This window comes from Micropterus salmoides, unplaced genomic scaffold (assembly GCF_014851395.1).
Source record: "Micropterus salmoides isolate LMB-PRFRI ecotype aquatic unplaced genomic scaffold, ASM1485139v1 Ms_hic_scaffold_21, whole genome shotgun sequence".
Lineage (NCBI taxonomy): Eukaryota > Metazoa > Chordata > Actinopteri > Centrarchiformes > Centrarchidae > Micropterus > Micropterus salmoides.
Window position 1 is genome coordinate 23,633,204 of NW_024041262.1, and position 23,981 is coordinate 23,657,184.

Sequence of the window (23,981 nt, forward strand, 5' to 3'; positions counted from 1 at the left end):
CAACATAAAGTACCAAAAGTAAAAAAGTAGCTTCTGAATCTGCTGAGGAGCTAGTAAGGAGTAATTGTACAATATAGACAGAAGTATAGAGACAGAAGTAGCAGAAAATGGAACTACTTGAGTGCAGTAGATGAGTAGTGTTTACTCTTTCATAATAAATTGAATATCTTTGGGTTTTAAGCCAGTTTAGGAGCAACAGTGAGATTGTTAGTATTGTAAAAGTACACATTGAAAATGGAAAAGAAATAAAAAGGCCTGTTAATTTAATTTAGCAAATTGTGACATCTGTGACAGCGAGAGTTCAGCGTCTCCTGACAGATTCCTGTTGGACACTAAAATATTGCCTCTAGGTTATAAAAAGAATTGTTTTCATGAACTAATCGCCTTAGTAAAAATGTTTGCACTTGGATACCTGCTGTGATGTGTCTCATTTTTTTGCTACCAGAGGTTCACGGCTCTGTAAATATTTAACTCTGATTGAACTTCTAGTTAAACTTTACTCAGATCAGAGTAAAGAAAATAAGTTGGTCACCAGTTTCACTCAACTTAATCAGATTCAACCACTGGGTGGAGACAGGTAGCTGCCCTAACAGGTACAGGTGTACTTTTGCAACCATTGAATTAAATGCTGAACTTAATTTATTCCTGATTAAAGCATAACTCTAAACTAATTTAAAAAAAAAAAAGGTTTATTCCTTTAGAATAAAATGTAAATGAGCCAGTTAGCTGTTCTCCTTGGCCATGTTAAAAATAGAGTAAACAACATATCTTACAACATAATAAACATGCAGAAAACATGGCCCCAGCTAAGGATTAATTTTGTTGTTGATTAGTCTACGTATTAGTTTCTGCATTAATCGATTCATGGTAATAAAATGTCAGAAAACAGAAAAAATGCAACTGCCACAATTTCCTAAAACTCAAGGTGATGCCTTCAAATGTGTTAATGTCTTTTAAACTCCCCCAGAAAATAAGCTGATATAATTAAAAATTGAGAAAAGCTGTAAATTCTCTGGAAAGAGGAACAATGACAGGAATGTTGACCTAAATATATAAATATATAATATAATTTTCTGTCAATCGATTAGTGGTGGAAAGTAATTGTTACATTTACTTACTCCACTACATTTCAGAGGAAAATATTGTATTGTCCTTCAATACTAATCTGAGGGAAATAGTTAATAGTTACTTTGTAGATTTTACATTAAAAACACGATAAGCTTATAAAATACGATATAAAACCACTAACATAAAAGCAGGTATTGTTTAAAGAGTTGCCTGCAGTTCCGTCAGAGTGATTTTCCCCTCTAAATTTCTGACATGGTTTGATTTAAACACCTGGTAATGGTAAAATTATCCAAAATAAATACAAAATGTGGATATAAATATGTGTAACCCTCACATTTATCTTGTGACATTTCTGAGGGTCCCAACCCTTATTATTCTATTCCTCCTCATCAAATAATTCTTTTCATTTTAATAACAATTCACACATTTTCTGTGTGTAAAGTCTGGATGAAGTAAAAAGCACAGTAACCCGGAAGGTGTGCTCACCTATTTGAACCCACTGCCCTTTAGCAGCCTCAGAGACGGAGGGGGCGGGGCTCACCGTGCACACCTGACGGACAGGCTCCGCCCCCTCGTTCTGCTCAGATAATGTCCCTGGCACTGTGCGGTGGCACGGCATCCTGTTTTGTTTGCCACACATACGAACAAAACACAAAGTTTAGCATCTCACTTGGGATTAACGCGATGGCCGAGTGCTGAAACCTGCCGACTCACAAGACAAAGTTTACAGGTACTTGTTTTGGCCTGGAGATGCTAACTAGCTAATCCAAACAGGTGCAGGCTGGTTTTAACCTCGAATATAAAGTTTATGTGAAGAGATTAAGTTAGCCGAAGTTAGCCGATTTTGTTATACTCCTAGTGTAAACTTATTAAAAGACTGTTTTTAGGGGACGGAGCTTTGGTGAGGATAGGAGAGTAAATTTCTTCAGTTTCATTATGAGGTTTTGGCGCTGTGCCTACACCTGTGTTAGCTTAGATTCTAAAAGCCTTAAATCTACCAGGAGTTGGTTTGTGCAGCTGGCCATCAGCACCTTTTGTTTATAGATATACATAGACAGTGTTTGTAGATATATTAGAAATAATATACACGAAACGTGCCAGAAGAATAACAGTAATCTAACATTCAACATGAGCTTTAAGGGTTGTATTTCTTTAACAGACTGTTATTTCATTAATCAATCACACATCATAACAAGTGTTTTCTGTTTAATACTACCGCTCAGGTGCCCTTTATACAGGTGGAAGCTTATCATTGGCCTACTTAATACTGCAGTGTGGTACTTGTACTAATATTTGACACTGCTTTAAACAAAAGATAATTATAATTCTTTGTTTTAGTAATACCCTAATCAGGCAGTTATGATGCATCAACTCTCAATCAACAATTTTACTAATTTATTAATCATTAAATAAAACAAAAGTACCAAATGTTCACCTGCCTTTACAGGATTTGCTGATTTTCTTTGTGTTATGTGAGAGTGAACTGAATATCTCTGTAACGGAAACTTTTTCTATTTAAACTATAAATCAGAGCAAGTGACTGAACATCACATCAGCTGAAAATATGGTTGCAATTAATCGATTGGTTGATAAACTGAGCAAATATTTTCCGTTTTCATCAGATTCATGAGCCACAATTTTATTAATCAACCAAATGTTTTAAATAATCTTTCAGGCATAAATAGTGAATAATTATCTTATTAATTATTATTAAAAAGTAAAAGGGATTGTGCCCTTTGTGTGTTTTTATATCATTGGAAACTGAATATTTTTGTGTTTCCTACTGGTGGTCAAATGAAACTTGAACTTGTGTGTATTTTTTCACTACTTTCTGACATTTTATAGAGTCATTAATGAGATGATTAATCAGAAACATAATCAACAGATGAATTATTGGGACAGGCAACTTTTTAGTGTTTGTCGGCTCTTCGCTTGATGAAACAGGTTGTGGGTTGGATTAGGCTGCTTTTTGTGCTCAAGTGCTCTGACGTTGGTCTCATGGCAGCTCATGCACACCTGTTAACAGACTTTAAATGGGATCCATATAGAGAGATTTTACTGCACGCAGGGTTTTTGTGTTTGAAAATCTCCATCTGCTGCCTCCTCTGCCTGATCCGTGTCTCTTTGTTAACCTACAGGCTGCAACCATAAAACAACAAACCTACTGTGAGGTTTTGTGTCAAATGTCAAATGTTTTTTTACAGGCTTGCTATGAAATTAGTTTCAGACATTCAAATTGTTTGTAGTAACTTTGGTGATGGATTTTCTGCTAGCTTCATCATCAGGTCAAAATGTCATTTAATTTGTCTTAACAATCCCAAATACCTTCAAAACTAATGAAATTCATTTGATTATTTTCAAATCTTTAAAACCATCCAGTGTCTTAAAACTAAGCTAGTACATCTTTTATTAGGGAGAAATGTAGATTTTGGACCATTAGTGTTATTAAAAATAAGCCTCTAAAGACATTACTATAGGCTGTGTATTTAATGATTGTCTGAGCAGTTAATCAAAAACAAACCTGACAGATTAACTGATAGTACCACAGTCCTTTGTTTCACAATAGAGAGTAGAATTTATTTATTTATCTCCTAGAGAGACCAGCCCTGAATATTTTATTCCTCCTGATGTAATATTTTTAAATGTGCACATGAGGGGGAAAAAAAACATGTTTGTATTTAAAGCTGATATGTTTTGTATCTGATGGTGGTAAAATGATCTGAAGCCAGATATCGCATTGCTGCCGCCGTCATAATACACACACATACACACAAACTGAACAGGCTGTTTGTGATAACACCATTTACTTTCGTGATTAAATAACAATTACTGCACATTAACTGCATCAGCATACAAATGCTACAAGAACAACAACGCTGTTTAGTCATACTTTTGTTTCTTAAAATAGATTTTTGTGGCTCAGAGCCAAAGAAAACTACAAACCTGTAAATTTCCACACACACACACTACAAAACAACACCTGCAGCTGTGTCGTCTGAATATAAAGATTTCCACCAATACAAACACTCGTCTGCCTCACTCTATTTCCAAAAGCATTGACTGATGAAATCATGCCAAGTTCCGGCTTTCTTTGTACCATGTTGTAATATATTTAGTGCTCTTGACCAAGAAAATTATCTTAGTTTTTCTTCCTTTTTTTTGTCAGCCTTTATCTTTCTGCCTATAAAACCTCAAGAGTTAAGTTAGATTTGTCAACATGTGTCCAACAAGCAAAAGTAGTTTTATTTACTGGTGACGTGTCGCCATAATAGGCCTTAATTTGAGTGCCAACATTTTATATCTGAACTAAACTGGAGATATGGGAAATGCGCCAACTGCTATGTAGCAAGAGGGTTGTTTCAACATGACAGGTCTTACAAAGAAAAACAGATTCAAAAGAAAGCAGCATGAAGAATTGTATTAGTTCTTGGTGAAAGTCATATTGTGATGGTGTATTTTAAATACTACCATGTAGTTTAGTTAATAGGTTTTCTTTAATACATTTAAAGAACGTAATGCAAAAAAAATTAAACATCACATTACTTATATTGCATGTGATTACTTTTACGTATATTTTTAAAGTTATTCATATTGTGGTATTCGCATTGCCCCAGCTCCACTTCAGAAGCTTATTTTGACTAATAGTCCAAAAAACTCCAAAGTATTTGATCAATCTTGTTTTATAAACAAGAGACAAGTAGCAGGTCCTCCCATTTGAGTAGCAGGGACAATGTCAGTGACAGTGTTTGGTCCGCCACTTTGGTCCAGACTGAAATGTCTCAACAACTGTTGGATGGATTGTAATTATATTTTGTGCAGTTATTCATGTTCCCCAGAGGATGAATCCTTCTAACTTTGCTGATCATGTGACTTCCTGTCTAGCGCCTAATTTGCACTTTGCTTTATGACCAAAATACCTGAAAATCTGTCGCCCGTTACCATCAGCCTGAGCTGTACTGTGTGTTTAGTGATAAATGTCTAAACTATGTTGGTGAACATTATACCTGCCAAACATCAGCATGTTGGCATCATGTTGACCCTCAGAGTGGGCAGCGTGGTTAAGTATAATCTTGTGACTTTATACCAAGAGGGAAGCTTCCGGTGTGAGAAGCGAGGCCAACGCGGAAGTTCCTTAAACCTGCAGTCTATTTGAACAGCCAGCAGGGGGCGACTCTTCTGGTTGCAAAAAGAAGTCCGGTTCCTTTAGAGATAATGGTAAAATGTTTCTACTTCTCAGCTGATTTATTACCTCAGTAAACTCTTTCCTGATGAGTTTATGGTCTCAGTCGCTAGTTTCAAGTCTTCTTCAACACAGCATGATGTTCATTTAGTAAATTATGGTCCCATTTAGAGGAAAATAGACCAGGTATACTTCTATACTGAAGTATACTTCAGGGCGGGACTATCTGTGATTGACAAGTCGTTACCATGGCGACCTGTCAATCAAGTAGGGCTGGGCAATAAAGCAATAATGATAATTATCGCAATATAATTTTCCTACGATAACAATTTAATAAATGTTCATATATCAATAAATATTTGCTTTAATTCATTTGATTCACAAACAAATTAGCACCAAATTTTTGTGAAAAAGATTCCTCAGACTTGTGAAGTGATCCACTGTTTGGCATCAAGTGTTTGTCACATTCTGACCATAAAGAAAAGTTTAACCACATAATTACTCATCTGGTTTCTTCAATTTTCACTCAGGAGCAAAAATCAGCCTTTAAACCTGAAAGAAATAACGATTTGACATGTATCGTGATAATTATCGATATCAAATGATACGAAATGTTTTTATCGTGATAACATTTTTGGCCGTATCGCCCAGCCCTAGGCTAGAGTGACTCGTATCCTCGGCACTGTGTAAATTTAACCAGCGGTGTTGAAAAAAGAGTCGGCTGTTCACTTTCTCTGGTGAGTACATTTAGTTTTAAGACTGTTGTTCGCTAGACAAAATTTTCAGCCCTGTTAAAATGACAGTTAACATGAATTACAGATGCACCTAGCTAAGAAAGCTAGCTAGCTCCACAAATGGCAGTTAGCTCCACCGTCTCATCCAAATATGGTCACTTCCTGGTTGCAAAAACTCAACATGACGGCGCCCCATCGGCCAAACTCGAGACTTCAAAACGGCAGTCCACAAACCAACGGGTGACGTCACCATGACTACGTCCACTTCTTATATACAGTCTATGGTTTATACATGATTTGATTATATTTATTAAGGTTTTTTAAGACAACTTTCTACTCAGATCAATTATTGATTAATTGGCTAATTCTTAAAGCAGTAACCTCTGCTGCATTTTCTTGTTATCTAAAGTCCAGTTTATACTTCTGTTTCAAATCTACGCTGTAGCCTAACGTGCACCTCCACAAAAATATAACTGCATGTTGCAGCGATGCTGACTGCAAGAACTGTGATTGGTCGGCCTGGTGGCATCAAATTTCCTCCCACGTTCACAACCCAACGATATTCAGTTTACCGTCACAGAGGAGTAAAATATTCAACGTTAAAAAGCTGGGATGGGTGATTTTTAATGGATTAATTGATTATCAAAATATCAGTTTCAATGTTTCCCCACAGGATTTTAAAGTTAAATGTATTAATTTATTGCAAAATTAAGAGGCTGTCTATGAAGAACTTTGTACGCTTGTAAACAATGTTGCGCTCTAATAACTACTTAATCATAAACCCATTGTATCGCTATAAATGGTGATTAAACGGCAACAAAAGTCAACAAATTTATTTAATGTTTTGTAATGTCCCCTGTCAGCTCGCACTGGGCCGGTTCAGTGGATTTACCATAAAGGCGTTAATACGTGTGCACTCCAAATTTAGGCGCGGCTAGTTTAATCGCCTTCTCACAAACGAGTGACAGAAACAGACCGCTAACGTTACCGTAGTTACCTAAAAAGAAAAGTGGTTGTCTGAAGTCGGAGGCCAAAGTGTGTGAGCGTGCGAGGACACTCCTTCTGCGAAAGAGCAGCTCGGCTCTCAGCGAGTGTCCTCTGTTTGCATAAAAGTCACTAGTTTGCATGTGGATTTCACTAGAGAGCTGATGGCTCGCTCATCAGCAGCAGCAACAAGCACAGGAGCAGCCGGGTGGTTGGAGGCTAACAATCTGACTCCCTCCTCCCCCTCAGGTACCATGATGGAGGTGGCGGGTCCCTGGACAGAGGTATTCGAGGGCTCGGAGAGGAAGGAGATGTCTGAAGGCGCAGAGACGTTGTTGGGGAGCTCCACTCTGACTCTGGCTCCTCTGGTAGCCGATTCTCCGCCCCTGCACCGCTCCCAGCCCATCCTCATCACCTCAAACAGGTATATGACCAACAGGCGCAGGAACGTGGCACATAAACACAGACGGCATTACTCACTCGTTCATAATGGATGTACGTCAGTTCTTAAGGAGGTGGTGGATGTTGACTCAACCCCAGGCCTTAAGTCATCTGATGTTTAAAGAAGTGACTAGTTTCTGCTACGCTAGATACTCCCCGCCTTAAATACACAAGTAATAAATCGGGGATTTAGAGACACTGGGTAGAGTTTAGTTTCATTTCCTTGTTTCTTTACTTGTTTGTTCTGCCCTGAAGACAAAGAAAGCTTTTTTTTTTTTTTTTTCTTCATGCACAAGTGTCTTAAAATAACTGCAACTTAAAAAAAACACAATATTCTGACTACATTTATTATCAACGCCGTCACTTTGTGTTGAAAAGTGGTGGGGACATCTAAGGGCTCATATGAGGGGTGTGACAAAACACCTGAAACGTGAGTAAGCACAATATTGGAGTCTCGAGAACAAGACAACAAGGTTATCTAATGTTATTTAGAAGAAATATTCATTGATGAAATAGGTCATTTAATTGGAAGTCCTCCCCCAGAGGAGTTTGAGCATAACCTCTTGATTTCCTGCGTTCTAGAGACATTTTCTGCACCAATTTATGGTGGAAATTTATATGAAGGGAAACAAAATTAACAAAATTCATAAATGACAACTATGTTTATTATTAAATCTAGAAATCGTGAGCATGATCTGCCTACTAATTAAGCCTGGCTTGTTTTTCTGTCAGTATAATAAAATGCAGTTTTTAGCCAAGGCGAGGCTTGACTTGGCAACCGTGATTGTGAAAAACAGTTATAGCTTTATAGATATATCTTCCCTAAATCCCTTGAAAAGACCAAAACCAACAACGTGTTAGTCCTTCTCTCAGTATTTTCTGGCTCTGAGCTCCAAGCCCTGCTGAAAAACATAAAGCTTTCCAGCTGCAATAATCAATATTTTTAAACGAACAATGGATCAAATTTCTTTGCAACGTCACAGAATCCCACATGTGATTATCACCGGACTCAGCAGAACTGTTCCTCTCTGCTCTGCAGAGGAATTTAGCCTTATTCAGGCTAGATTATTATTGTTTTGGATTTATATCACCTAACTTTACTGTTTTGGTTCACTCTCACAGCTCCTAGGAGTTGGTGGAGACTAAAAACAGCCTAAAGTCTAAATTAATGCTAAATAGGTCATAGTTTGCTTATGTGTTAGCCATAACTAGGGCTGGGCAATAAAACAATAATTACTGCGGCATTATTTTCCTCAAAAACAATGAAATAAATGTTAAAAATATGTTTGATTTAGCACTTAATTTTTCTTGTTGTTATAAGGGTTGTTCTGGTTGAGGAAAAGGGACTGAAAAGCCATCTGGTTTCTTCAACTTTCACTCAGGAGCAAAAAACAGCCTTTAAACTCGAAAGAAATAAAGATATGAAATTTATTCTGATGGTAACATGTTTGGCCATATGGACCAGCCCTAAGCACAACAACTTTCAACAAAGTGCATAATTTGTCAAACATTTTTAGCTTGTTGTGAAGCTTCTCTGTTAGTTTTGTTCTTGTTGACGATAACAAAAAATATAAAATATTACCTTTTTATATTGTATGATAAGATAATTTGTCAGATTCTTAAATGATTTTCACTGGTTCTGACCTTTTAGTTTGTTTCTTTAACTTTTTCTTCCAGGGTGAAAGACGTAGAGTCGTTCTCCTCCTCTGTCCCATCCATACCCAACCCCTTTCCAGAGCTGTGCAGCCCCCCGAAGTCTCCAGTGCTCGTTAGTTCACTTCCACCGCGGTCAAGGGACAAACATGTAAGTTCAAAGCCTTGTTAGTGAGCAGCTGCCTCTGAAATGGTTTGATTATATATACAGACGCAGACGGTTTCTTGTAGCTGTAAAATTTGTCCTTTGGTTTTAACCCATTAAGACCTATGGCGCCCTCTAAAAAAGCTTTTTAAAACGCGAAGCACTGTTTGAAAACAACCTCTTACAACCTGAGGGTTTTTCTGGAGAACTTTCTCAGCCTCTGTAGCAGATAGAAACATGAATAATAATAATAACCATTTGAGGGCTTATACCTTTTGGCTTTTATTGGAAATGAATTGCCTTTGCCCTTGTGTTCATACACATGTTTTTAAAATCAATAAACTAGGAAAGTTGTTGTTTGTATTAATCTTATTATTATTATTACCCCCCGCTGGTTTTTCAGCGGGTCACGTGTCTTGAAAACGATGACCTCTACTAAAACGGCCACATGTTGCCGCCGGCCTTAAAGGGTTAATATTTAAACTGAACTGATCTTACTTCATAACATTTTGATTTAATTTTCACATTACAGACCATTGATTTGGAAGCACTGAACCGGTCTGTGTGATGTTGGTTTGTTAAATAAAAAGCTCAGAGCTCCGAATTCAATTGGGTCCAGCGTTAGAGGATACATCAGGCAGTATTCTGTCCCATGGAAAGACCAAAACATGATCCCACTAACAGGAATTGTCTGCGTATAGATGTGTGATCATCCAATACTGAAAATAGTCCGCAGTGAAAGGACTCTTTCCTCCTGTTTGCGTAACATTTAATTAAAACTACACTAACGTGTTGTTTTAGGAAATTAAACTATTTGTGAACTGTTTATAAAAATAGTCATCGTCAGTAGGAACCAATGGGCTTGCGGCTGAGAGCCACAGACAGGAAGTGAGACAAACACATTGTTGGTTTTCGTCTTTTCATGGTATTTGCTGACAGTAAAAACACAATATGACACCAGCCTTATCCTGTTTGTTCAAATCACACCAGCTGTGTTAATCCCATCACACCTGTAGGGTCTGACAGGTGACATCAGCATGTGGATCCTTGTCCCGTGTCTTAACTTGTTTGCTAATAGGGCGGGTGTTATTGTGACTGACAGGAGAGCTGTGTTGCCATGCCAGCGCTGCCTTATTTTGACAAACAGCGCCAGAATAAACATGTCCGTAATTACAGCAACATGTCGCTGTGCCACACTCGCCCCCGGGTGTTTCACGTACAGTGGTGGAAGCGAACAGGCCATTGGTGTAGGCCTGCGGCAGATAAGTGACACTTCTATGGACTGTAGTTGTTCACACACTGTACTGTAGCTTTAAAATGATTGTGTCCTTGGGTTTCTACGCAGCATGGAAAAGTATGGAGTTTGATTTTAGTAATTTCCAGGTCTGGATAAGGATGGGGGGAAAGATTGTGTTTCAGGTTATTGCCCCAATTCTGTTCTATTTTTATATAAAATTCAGAATAAAAAGATGAAAATGTTTACCGCTGTGCGTGCCAGCGTGGGCCAGAGCGAGCTCGATGTCATTGAAAGGAAGTTCAGACGTATGGCGTGCGGCTGAACCCACACACTCCTTCGCAGAGCTGCCTCTGCGCCTGCGTGCAAACCGGTCTCCCCCAAACGCCTCATAATCACCAAATTCTGACATCTGTGACCAAATCAGTGTTAAAGAAAATGCAGCAATATCTTTGAATCGCATCACAAAAGCAGTTTTAATCACCCGCTGCAGAGCCCTCCGGTCCTGGGCCGTGCACATCCCACGCCAGTTGGAGATGTTTTCAGTCAAGATGCTTCCTATTGCTCCTCTGTAAAAGCTGACAAGAACGTGGTGTGGGAATTTGGCCTTCTTAGGCTTCCTCAAGAAATAATAGTCGTTTCTGAGCTTTGAATAGTCAGAATGTAACCTACATGTTAACAGCTGGATTTTAAAACCATTTATTTACTTAATAAACATCTAGCTATTTGAATTCCGATCTCAAATATGGTCTGAAAAATCTGCAGAGAAGTCTGGAAAAGTATGATTTTTTTTTTTTTTAACTATAGTATTAAGTTTTTGTTCATTCTGCATTCAGGTTAAAAACAAACAAAATAACATCATGGTTACAGTGCAGCATTGTCATATTTGGAAGCTATTATCAAAAAGGTTGAACATTGTGGTGGTGATGGCGCGTAGATAAGATGCTTGCCTGTGTGGGAGACCCGGGTTCGATTCCCACTGTGAGACACCAGAGCAAGACACTTAACCCCTTGTTGCTCCAGAGGCGTGCGACCTCTGACATGTATAGCAATTGTAAGTCGCTTTGGATAAAAGCGTTTGCTAAATGAATAAATGTGATGTTAATATAACATAAATCTGTTTTTTGGGTTTTCTACAGTATTCAGCCAATACATATATTATACCTCATCCATTTTTCCCAAAAACTTCTCTTTTCAGTTATAAATCTTTCTTACAATTCCCAGCCATCGTTCTATGGTGGCGGGTTCAGTCCTGTACCAGTTTCTTGTTATTGCCTTCTTCGTTGCTATCAGTAATATCTTGACTATATATCAATCAATTACTTTGCCAAGGTACATAATTTTGCCTTTTTTCGGTATTTCATAACCCTAAATATCTTTGATTGTGGCATTGTTATTCAAGAATGCGTATAATTTAGGGCAATCCCAGAAAATATGTGTAAGATTGGCTTCTGTATTTCCACACATTCACCAACCATGTTGTTGTGAGCCATTTTGCTTACTCTTTATTTTAGGTTATAATAGATGACCAATAGTGTGTCTACATACTTTGGTATTCCTTTGGTCTGGGGCTGTTTTCATGCTTTGATGCTACTTAGCTCCAATAACAGGAAATCTTTAAGCCCCTGATAACTTCACTTAACTAAATAAGAAACGATCAAAGCAGAAGCTCTGTCAGGACTGTGTGTGTGTGATTTGATTTAAAATAAATGACTAACTTGGGCTGCAACAAATTATGATTTTCATTATTGCTTAATCAGCTGATTATCTTCTCAGTTAGTCAGTTAATCGTTTTGCCTGTAAGATGTCAGAAAATTGTGAAAAACGTCAGTTTAAATTTTCCCACAGACCAAAGTGATCTATTTCGATAACTTGTTTATTTAGTCCGAGACCCAAAGATTTTCAGTTTATTATCATATAGATAAGGGAAAGATATTTTTGCTTCTAACATCTGGCCTTAAACTAAAAGAGTGGAGGCTGTTAAAGCAGCAGATTAATCCCCCTATCAGTCAGGTTTATTGCCAGGTACATTTTCACATACGAGGAATTTTCCTTGGTATAGTTTCGAGCTTACGGTACACATGAACATTAATATAAATATCTAAAAAGTAAGGAGATCCTAAAATGTAATGGTATACAAAGGGTTTGAGGTTCGGGTGTCCACATAGTTTTGGCCATGTAGCGTATCTCTATTAGATATTAATTCTTTACCATAATAACCTGTTAAATAGCAAACACATTTAATCAATTTTTCAGTCTCTTACCTCTTAATTTTCTCTTAAACTATACACCATAAAATCAACCTCTCTATTTCAGACTACCTGAACAGAATGAAGTGCGCTTGAGTATTGAATACCTCCTCTAATCTCCACTGTTGTTGCACGTTACCAGCTTCATGGCCCAAACGTGGAGACTGAATTTGTTCTGAGCAAAGAGACACATATTTTCCTGCGACTCACCTGGACCGGATCATGAACCGCAGGGTTTCCATTGAAGGAAGGTTCCTCCCCCATAAGCCTCCCTGGTTGATAATACGTTATTTGTCCTGTCTGACGGCGGCACTCGCCCAACCAGTCCCTGACTTGTTGATCGACAGTCGCAGGTTTCTGGTCGGGCAGGTTTGTTTTGTTTTTGGTTTGAAGCGTGCGGCTGGATCCAGACGCTGTGTCAGACGGCAGCTTGCTTGCAGAAACCTGAATAACCCTTGAATGACCCTTGAACAACCTGCAACGTAGTTCACCTCCACTGTCAGCCCACACGCTCGGCTGCTTCTCCAATCTGATCTTTTCCTCAGCGTAGAGGAGAATGTAGAAACATGGGAGCGGATCTGTGTTTTAGAGATTTCGTTCTCCACATGCAGAATGAAATGGGAAACATCTCTTTGAGTGTCACGGCCTGTTGAGAACAGGATGGCTGCGTCTGTCTTTGCAGCACCGTCGACAGATTCTTGGCTCCACATTTTGTTGATGCGTTGCCAAAACTATTTCTGAACAGTATGTTCTGTCAAACTCTTTTAAGGCCATGCATGTTCGAAAACATGTAAATACACTGTGCGTGCGTGCGACAACTGTATCTGTTTACAGGGCAGACAAACAAATAATAATTGTTTTAATAAATAAATAAAAACTCTCTTCATCAAGTTTATAGCACATTTGAACAACAAGGCAAAGTGCTTTACATTAAACATAAAAGCAACACAAGGAAATTGAAAAAGAAACACATTAAAATATGATTTTGAAAATGGTGAAATTAAAATAAATAAATAAATAAAACTGGGTAAAACAGGACAGTAAAAGTTTCAGTGCAGTGAACAATCAGGGTTCAAAGAGGTAACTCGAAAATAAAAACAGGCTGAGGGGTCGAGCAAATAATTGAGTTACAATTATTTTTTGTCTTTGAAAAGAGAATAAACCGAGAAGGATCTGCTCTCTAGTTGGTTTGGTTTTGTTTGAGGCTACACGCTTTATTTTTAAAGAGTTAAATAGAAAATTAAAACGGGTTAATGCTGCACAGTAAAAGTTACAGGGCATGTAAGCTAATAATCAAAAGTCTTAAATTTGATTTAATCAAAAGCAGTAGTTTTCCACACACCAGCAGGGCACCGTAAAGTTGGAGGTGTGCCGCCTACTTTTACTAGACATGTTTGATGAACGATCGCAGTCGTTGTTAGGCTGCGTTCCTGTAGCTTCTTCACAATAAGTGAAGAGCTTTAAATGCAAAGCAGCAGAATGTAAAGTGTTGGGTTTGCATTGGCAGTAACGTTAAAGTTAGACTGGGTTACAAGCTGCATTGTTTCCTGTGAATAACTTGAGAGTGAAGGCAACTTAAATATAACATATAAACCACAAAATGTGTGACAAATAAGTTTTGATTTCAAGTTTGACTTGATGAGTTTTAAATGCAGGACTTTTAACATTTTAACATTGTGTTTTTGCTACTTTTACAAAGAAATATTTCTTCCTCTTCTTTCGTGCTCCCATCAGATGTTAAAGGTGTACGGAGGGGACAGCCACAGCAGGTCGGTGTGGGTCTCACCTGGAGCTACAGCCAGAGAGGTGTGTCACATGTTGGTCCAGACGGCTCACTGCAGCGATCAGGAAAACTGGGCTCTCCTTGAGTTTCATCCCACCCTGGGTCTGGGTAAGACGGAACAGAAATGTAAAGGCTGAATGATATAAAATGTTTTTGTAAAATGTTTTCACACACGTGTTCTCTTGTCGTCGCAGAGAGATGTCTGGAGGACCACGAGGTTGTGCGGGAGGTTCAGGCGACCTGGTCTCTTAAAGGTGACACGAGGCTCGTTTTCTGCAAAAACTACGCCAAGTACGAGTTCTTCCGGAAACCAGTGGTACGCGTCCGGCAGTATGTTATCAACCTTTAACAATGCAAATAAAGCATAACAGAAGAAACATCCACCCTTTCTTTTTAAATACACCTCAAGCAGGGAAAAGGAGGATTTATTAAACATGTTGGTTTAGTAGACGTTGACAAGGGCTGACATCATGGCGGTTTGTGATCCCGAATGATTGGCAGGTTGCATGCTGGTGCAGACGCGTTGACTTAATGCTTCAGGTATTTCATTACATCAGATCTGGTCTGTCGCTTGGGGTGTTAAACAATGGTGACAGCCCTCTCGTGTTAAAGTGTACCCACACTGCCTCCAGAAGGCACACAAGTGAATTTAATCATGGATTTACTACATTTTACTCATAAAATTAGGCTTCCAACATGTGCAGTGTGAGCAATGCACACCTAAATTACAAAAAGTCACTATAATTTTCCTAATCAAAAAAGTAATCTGTCGTATTTATATATATTTATTGCAACAAGGTGATGTCTTAAGTTCGACCAACAGGTCCGAAGCCCAAAGATAGTCACTTCACAGTCTAACTAAGGAAGGAATCTTTGTCTCTATGTCTGTCCTTCGCTTTTCTTGTCAACTGTTCATCTGATCAACTTCCTATTTGTGTTGCTGAGGAAGTGTTGAGTGTGAAGTAGTTTGGACAAGTGGTTCTTGAGAAAGCTGAGAAACACCGCGCCCCGCAGAGGCCCCCGCAGAGGCCCCTGCAGAGGCCCCTGCAGAGGCCCCCGCAGAGGCCCCCGCAGAGGCCCCCGCAGAGGCCCCCACAGTTCCAGACACACAGATTGAGAGTTGGGCTGCATCCGAAAAGTCAAAAAAATCTCCTTTCCTAACCACCTTTTTCTTGACCTCGACGGAAAACGTCATGAGGTCAAGGAAAGATGTGAAGGAGAGTCCGTAAGGACTTAGGAAAAGAGGACGGCGGGTCTAAGAGAATCCGACTGCTCTTTTCTAAGCGACGTAATTATGCGACGGCGGATTTTACTGCCGTGACCCGCCATGATACTGTGAAACTACAATGTTCTGAATGACTCTGCGTCCCATGTTGTTGTAATGCAGGCCGTCTAAAGGTGACAACACGGTGGAATATATTACTTAATAACCAAGATAGCAAAAAGGCAGATAAGATACCTACCAGTCACTGAATAATGAACAGGGTTGTCACATTGAGAATGCTCACACTCGCCCTCCTGCCCACCCATAGGCCTATTTATTAACATGAATCCCAATTGTATGTAAATACAGTGTTTCAGAGAGAGAGAGAGAGAGAGAGAGAGCTCTGTCATCAAATACGATTTTACCCATAATAACAAATTCAATCAAAAATCAGCGTTGATAACGTGTCAGGCTGCCACAAATAAATCAGTGTGTGGGAAACGCCTACTGTAGAGGTTATCCAGCTGGATCTTTGCCTTTATTAAGGCGAGGGTGTCAGCATCTGTGACTGAAGTAAAATTAATTTGCAGTACATAACGTGAGGCTACCTTACATTGATGTTGATCAACCTCCTTTATCCGTCATGGTTGGTGATTTATGTTTTTTTTTTTTATTGTAGAAAACACTTAATGGCTTATTTTAACAACCCGAAACATAAAACAGTGTTGAAACAGTATTAGATTATAAAAAAGCCTAAAGAAAAGAAACAAAAGAAAGAAGGTAGATCGGTAAAGGAGATATGAAAGGAAGCATTGAGGCACCTTTCCTTTAGCTTTTAGAGAATTCGACCAGCTCTTATCATGGCTGCCACTGAAATACGTCCGGTTCACTTCACTCAGTTAGGAACCTTCCTGAGCAAAAAATACTTTTCGAACGCAGCCTCAGTCTACGTTCCACTCGCGCCCATTTTAATGTGCATATGCAAACAAAGAGTATCAAGATCTCTGTCTCCCTCTGAGTGCATTTCAAAACCTGTTGGTTTTGCATGGCTGATAGTTTACTTAAGACTTTGTCTGAACAATTACATTATTATTTTATCTTTTATTACATCTCAAACAAAGAAGCTGCATGATTCCTGTAAAGTGTATTTCGTCTGCATGTTCAAGACAATCGCGGTCCAAAGCAGAACGCTGATCAGCTGGAAGATGAAGTGACTGCAGCGTAGGCCGCAGCAGAAGCAGCTTCTTTGTCTTGTAAATGAGCGTTTTCTTCTCCCGAGGATTTTAATGACAACCACCTACTTCCTCTCTCAGCTCTTCTTCCCAGAGAGCATGATCTCCGACAGCGCCGATGTCGGCAAGGGGATGACATCATCAGAGCTCATTCAGGTAAACTGGCTTCTGGTGTTTCAACAAACAAGGTCTTCTTGCGATGATTACAATGCTGATCGTGTCGCACAGTCCATATGCAGTAAGCAAGTTTTATTTTTTATTTCGTGTAAAATAATGATCCCTTGTGTGTTCCTCAGAACCTGCTGAAGTCCGGGACGTGTCCGGAGATCCAGGGTTTCCTGCAGGTAAAAGAACCCAGTCGTAAAGCCTGGAAGAAGGTCTACTTTTTCCTGCGGCGCTCTGGACTCTACTGCTCCACCAAAGGCTTCTCCAAGGTCAGCAAGTGAAGTCAAACTTCAGTCTCCATTACTGTCACAGCATCTTCATTATAAAACAGAACCAAAGAAGAGACCAGCTAGACTTTAAACGGATAAATGACGATGACTTTGACAGATCTTTGTTTTTTTGGGGGGACTAGGAGCCTCGGCACCTGCAGTATGTGGCTGATCTGGAAGATCTGAACGTGTACACCGTGGTGAACAGCCGGAAACTGTACGGAGCACCTGCAGACTTCACCTTCTGTATCAAGGTAACCACTTCAAACCACACTCAAAGCAGACAGAAGGTTTTTGTATTTAGCATTCATGTCATTGTTGTGACTGTGGTATATTATTATATGGAGTCAGTTTTGTTCAATGGGACCTGGAATACTTCTGAGGTGACTCCAGCTTCTGCACCACTGACGGTGAACTTTCTATAACTTTGGGGAACATACAGTAATATCAAACACACCAGTGACTTACTGTGTAGTAGATTTATCTAAAGTAGAATTTCACTTGTCTGGAAATGCAGTTCCAGTTTATTAACCTATAAACAGTGTATACTGTACTAGGGCTGAAACGATCCATCGATTAATTCATCGATTTAATGCATCGGCGCAAATTCTTTGCACTGAGCCGTTTTTAAAAAAGAAAGTCTACATTTGTTACCTTCAGTAGGAGCTTGGGGCTGAGAGCCAATGAGAATGAACGGATGAACGCATTTACATTTACTCATTTGGCTTTTATCCAAAGCAACTTACATTTAAGAAACAACATAAAAGCATCAATACAGTAAGAGATCTACAAGTGACAGGACAGCAATAAATACTAGTAAGAGCTAATAGCATGTATGACATCAATGGGGTAAATACGTAGGGAAAGAAGTGAGAGTTAACAAAATAGTGCAATCAAAAACAGGATAATTGTAGGGGATAGAAGAAGATGAAGAGCAAAGGAAGTGCATGTTAGGGGTTAGAGGTGTTCTTAGAAGAGATGGAGCTTTTTCAGGAGCTTCTTGAAGTTAGAGAGGGCTGATCAAAAACCAGACGTGCTGCTGCGTTCTGAACCATTTGTAATGGTTTCACCGCACAAGCTGGAAGACCTACTAGAAGAGCATTGCAGTAGTCGAGGCGAGAGATGACCATGGCCTGTACCAGAAGCTGGGTGGCGTACTGAGTGAGGTAGAGCCTGATTTTCCTTATGCTGTATAGAGTAAAGCGGCACGACTGACAGACAGCAGCTACATGGTCTGAAAAGGACAGCTGGTCATCAGTCATGACTCACCACCCTGGTTGGAGTGATGGTTGATGAGATGTTGTGTAGTTTGATGTTATGGTGGATCGATTGCTCGGCTGGAATGACCAAGAGTTCACTGTTGGTTTTGGTCTTTTCATGGGATTTGTTGACAATAAGAAAATTCTAGAATATCACCTGCCTTTAATGTTGAAGGGAAAGTAAGTGATCGTAATCAAGCACAAATATTTCCTCACGGTTTGCTGATTCTCAGTTTTGTGTGGACTCCAGGCACTGGCTGAGAAAAGGTCTGAAGAGCACAAACGGAGAAGAAAGTTATATGACTAGGCGAGGGCGAAGGTTTTGTGGGCGGAGCTTTTGAGTTAGCACTGAAGGGAGGCGCATATTTGTTTGGCATTTGAGTTCAAATATCAAGAATCCTTCTGCAGAATCACATACTCTCCTATTTACCGTTCAGAAGTTCCACATCCGGATGGACTAACCATTTAATATAAATGCTGCAAGGTGTGGTAACCTCGTCGCTTTGTGTTTCCACAGCCTTCCAGAAATCCCGTCCGCGCTCAGGACCTGAAGATCCTGTGTGCTGAGAACGAACAGACACGAACGTGTTGGACGTCCGCTTTCAGACTGTTCAAGGTTGATAAAATAATCCTCTTCCTTCTTTCTAATACATTGTGAAATATCTAGCATACTAATATTTACTGATTTACTGGGGATTGGCAGCTGATTACATCATCCAAAATTGTATAAACAAACATTTTTGTAAACATAAATTTGTCTTGTCCGAGAATAGACGGTAAAATGTATGAATGATTTTATTTATTGTGTGTGTGTTTGTGTGTTGTCAGTATGGGAAGCAGCTTCAGTTTAACTACCAGTTATCCAAGTCGGCCCCACGAAGTCTGGAAGGAACCAAACTCACAGATGGCAAAGTGAGATCATCAGACATGTCACACGACGCAATGAAGAGGCGCCTGGGAAATCATTTTGCTGTGTCATCTCACATTTATGCTGTTATACATGCTGTTTGTTTAACTGTGTGTGTGCGCAGTCGGAGTCGGAGGCCAGCCTGGTGGCCATGGACTTCTCCGGGAAGGCCGGGGGACGGGTCATCCAGAACCCAACAGAGGCCCAGAGCGCCGAGAGGGAGGAGGGACAAGCCTGGAGGGTGAGGACGAGGGATGAATGGGGGGGGGGGGGGGCAGATGATCAAACAGGTTGTCTTAACTAGCGCTGAAACAATTAGTTGATGAATTAACTCATCGACAGAGAAAGTAATCATTTTGATAATCGGATTGATCCAGCTTCACTAATGTGAGGATTTCCTAAACCCTAAACTGAACATCTTTTTGGTTTTCAAACAGTTTGAACATGTCGCTTCAGGGAAATTGTGATCTGCATTTTTCACTATTTTCTGGCATTGTAGGCCAAATGGTAGATCTTTTAATCGAGAAAGTAATTTGCAGATTCATCCACAGTGAAAACAATCATAAGTTGCAGAGCTATACTAATCCTTTATTTTCCCACATAACTTCTAACCTGGAACTTTGTTTAAAAATTGGCTGGGTCGATATTATCATTTCATTTTAGCTTATCACAGACATATATATCGATATATACGCCGGCTGCAACGTAACAAGACATTGCAGTACAGAAGTGCCTAAAGAGAATGGATCAATAAAGGATAAATTAATACATTAATACACAAGATGAAGTAGCTACTGATGACATTTATTTAAATGTACATAATACGTTCCATAATACAGCATGTTTTACATATTTTAATATAGAGGTTACTTATCACAAATGTTTGTTTATGTTATGAGTTTGTTATAGTTGACATACTGCCATTGAAATTATTTAATTTCTTAAATATTAATATTGATATCTGCATCAAAAGTCCTTTTATAACCAAGTGATGGTCAAACCTACAAAAAACATTCATGTTAATGTAAAAAATTCTTCTAAAGGAGAGACCGTTGATGTAAAAAGCCTCCAGCACGTCTGAATTTGTGACCTTTTTCTGCTGTTTTTCATTCTCTAATCTTCACTGATGCAGAGGAGAGAAGCCCTGAGGTGCAGTCTGCCCAACTTGAACTCTGGCGCGAGACCTTCCTGTAAGTGCACATGAAGAGGAGACGGGTTCCAGGCCTTCTGTATATCTGAGATGAAACCACATGTGTTCCCGCTCACTTCCTCACGCTCCTGTCCTTTTGTGTTTGTTTGTAGCCATCCACAAGTCTCAGCCGTGGTTTCATGGTGGCGTGTCCAGAAAGGAAGCACAGAGGCTGATAGAAAAGCAGGGCCTGGTAGACGGGTGAGTGGACGCACTACAGTAAAGACACTTTTGCACTTTACAGCAGCTCAGTATCCTGAGGAATTGGATCCATGAGAGCTTCTGAACCTCAGGATTTACGTCCAGTTTTCTGTGGAAGTACAAGAAGTGTGACCTTTAAAAATTAAATAGGATAGTGGCGGTGAAGCATGCAGGAGATCAGAAACAGACCTGCAATTAAAGGGGATCAAAGTCTGTTTCCAGCTGAAGTTTTACTGCATGTGTGGAAACACACATGCTGAAAAGAATCTGTTGGTGTGGAGTTGCAAGAAGTTAGCTTACAGACCTTTTGTAGGCCGCTGCTCATCTCTGCTGCAGGCTCCAGGCTACATTAGCTGGTTACTAGCAAAACACGCCCACATCTCCGACTGAACGTGTTCTCTGGTTTTGCCGTCTGGTGATTTAGTTGATCCCAGATGAAAGTTGCCAATCGTGACAGAAACGTGGTGAAATCTTGCGTTGTCACACCAAATCAGTCGTCCTACTTCAGAACTGTGAGACATGTTCACCGACGTCCCGTTTAACACGCTGGAGTTAAATCCTCAGGACACACGGCTCCTCATATTTATTCACATTCCCGCTACTTATACCACTTGTTCTGTCTGAATGACAAGTGAGAGGCGAAAATTAGGATCAAATTCTCACAATGTGGATGCTGCTGCCACGTCTAATCAACTCCAATCAATCAAACCAAAAGAGAAGAAAAAAATATGACCACAGTGTTGATGAATAATGCAAGCTGATGACTAGCTTTTTTTATTTTGATTCGCTAGACATTCATCGTTCGATCTGACGCTCCACAACTGATATTGAACCCAGATGAGACAAGATTGTAACAGACCAACGTCACAGCGTGTAGGAGCCTGAAAAATACACATATTTAACAATAAAAACGCTGACCGGTGTGTTACAATATGTTTTCATGTGAGAATGTATGTTAAGAAAACTAATAACCGACTTGTTTATCTGCGTGGGCGTCTGTGTGTAGGATGTTTCTCATCCGTGAGAGCCAGCAGCATGCCCAGTGCTTTGTCCTCTCGTTGTGTTACCAGCTGAAGACCAAACACTACCTGGTAATCCCTGTGAGTTGCCTTTATTCTCTCAAAGACACTCGCTCTTTCAGGAGGGGGGGGGAAATACTTTACTGTGCATCCTAACTGTGACTGTCCTCGTCCTCGCAGTGCGAAGAAGGAGGCAGGAAGTACTTCACCATGGACGACGGCCTGACTCTCTTCATCGACCTCCTGCAGCTGGTGGACTTCCACCAAATCAACAAGGGCATCCTTCCTGTCTGCCTCAAGCACCCCTGCGTCTGTATAGCGCTATAAACCTTTTATTAATGCAGCCCCTCCTCTTGGTTCAGGATCATCCAGACCTTTAATTCAAGCCTAAAGTGTGGAGCCCTTAGTGTTAGTCATCAGATTGTATTGATATCTATTAATAACACGACTGGATTCTGTGCAAAGGTCTGTGTGATAATGTTATCAGGGTTGTGGTGGACTCGTGGGAAGTATGAGCCAGACTTGAAGCATATTGTCCGCCCCTCCTCCCTTTAGTATTTTTAATTATCAGGCTACACGTGCAGCCCCAGACAGTGGTTGTTTGTTTTTTTTATAATTAATGAGCTGCCGTCCCCGTGGAGCTGGCTTAATTAGCTGTGTTGGACAGACTTTTAACGCTTTTGAGAGCAGAGCATTTGTTACTGTGCACTTTGATTCGGATCCATGATCAGAGGTGGAGGGGCTGCAGGAGGGACGTTTGATTGTGGCTTCAGCAGAGTTCAGTGAAGAACTGATCATTTGTGGCCACCGGAGGGCGCTCTGAGTCAAAGCTCAAAAGAGGAATTCACAGCTGTGTAACATAAGAAATGAACACATGTATTTTGATATTAACATTGAAAACAATTGTGACACATATCATGACAGTATCCCAGTTTGCGATCATGTAGCATGTAAATTCTAACTCTTCTGACAGTTTGATGTTTTATTTGTGCCTAAAAACAAACTCTTATGTTAATTAGAACAAACTTTAAGTGCTCAAAGTGTAAATAATCTGCTATATTTGCACAATGATTGTGAAGGGGAGCTGCGTTGTCTTGTGATGTTTAAACAACCAAATATTTACCATAGACATACATTTTTTGAGGGTACGTGAAGTAGTAGTGTAAAGAATTTGTTATTAATCAAGACACTCTGGACGAAGACTGTACGATGTGGTTAAAGCTCTGGAAAAGCTAGTAAGTGGACTTAAAGTTAAGACTTTATGCTAACACTTTATTTTAAAGGTGATTTCAAACAAATTAAAGGCTAAATAGAGACTTTGCTAGTGTAACTTTGCAATTCAGCAGAACATATGTAATGAAGTCCAACCATAAATTAAGAATAAATCAACAGTTACTTGGGTTTTTTTAAGAATATTTTTAGTTATAGTTTTCAATAATTCATGTTTTTTTGTTGGTGGTTTTGTAAACACGTTTTCTGTTACTTTGAACATTTGCACTTATAGGATATAAATATATATCAAAATATTGCCATTATTCATTAACTCCAAGGTTTACCCACGTTTTAAAATCAAGTAGTGTTTGTTAGTTTTATATACTTTGAATGTTTTGTGCCCTTTTTCAGACCTGTTTTATATATGTTGAATAAATAATTTCATATTAAACGTAGATATTGTTTTGCATTTGAAATGTTATCTTTCTCCTGCGACCCGACCCCGGATAAGCGGATGAAGATGGATGGATGGATGTTATCTTTCCCCAATAATGTAGATAACCGAGACAAGAAACTTTAGAGTAAAAGCGGTGGTAGAAGAAGTATTTGGATTTTTTACTTAGTAGTAAAACCGCAGTCCTGTATTCAAAGGAAAATGTAAAGAAGTATCATCAGTAAAAGGTACTTTAAAGTATCAAAAGTGAAGAACTCATTAGGTAGCAGAATGGTCATTGTTATGTATTATAATTTAAATTATTACTGATATATTAACATTTTAGCAGCATTTTAATCTGGTTGAAGCGGACTGTACTCTATCGTACAGTATGTTACTGTTATTTTACAGCAGTAGACA

The 23,981-nt window shown here is 39.4% G+C and overlaps 1 protein-coding gene across 1 annotated transcript; it reads left to right on the forward strand.

Annotated features, from left to right (window-relative positions):
• The first annotated feature begins 1,644 nt into the window (after positions 1-1,644).
• Positions 1,645-23,583, forward strand: grb7 (growth factor receptor bound protein 7). The gene is made up of 15 exons (XM_038736232.1): positions 1,645-1,798; positions 7,216-7,390; positions 9,085-9,211; positions 14,423-14,579; positions 14,666-14,787; positions 16,989-17,063; positions 17,204-17,341; positions 17,485-17,595; positions 19,118-19,216; positions 19,429-19,512; positions 19,632-19,748; positions 20,640-20,697; positions 20,810-20,897; positions 21,904-21,997; positions 22,097-23,583. Exons 2-15 carry the CDS (start codon positions 7,221-7,223, stop codon positions 22,241-22,243), a joined length of 1,587 nt encoding a protein of 528 aa, XP_038592160.1. The 5' UTR covers positions 1,645-1,798; positions 7,216-7,220; the 3' UTR covers positions 22,244-23,583.
• Positions 23,584-23,981: the final 398 nt, after the last annotated feature.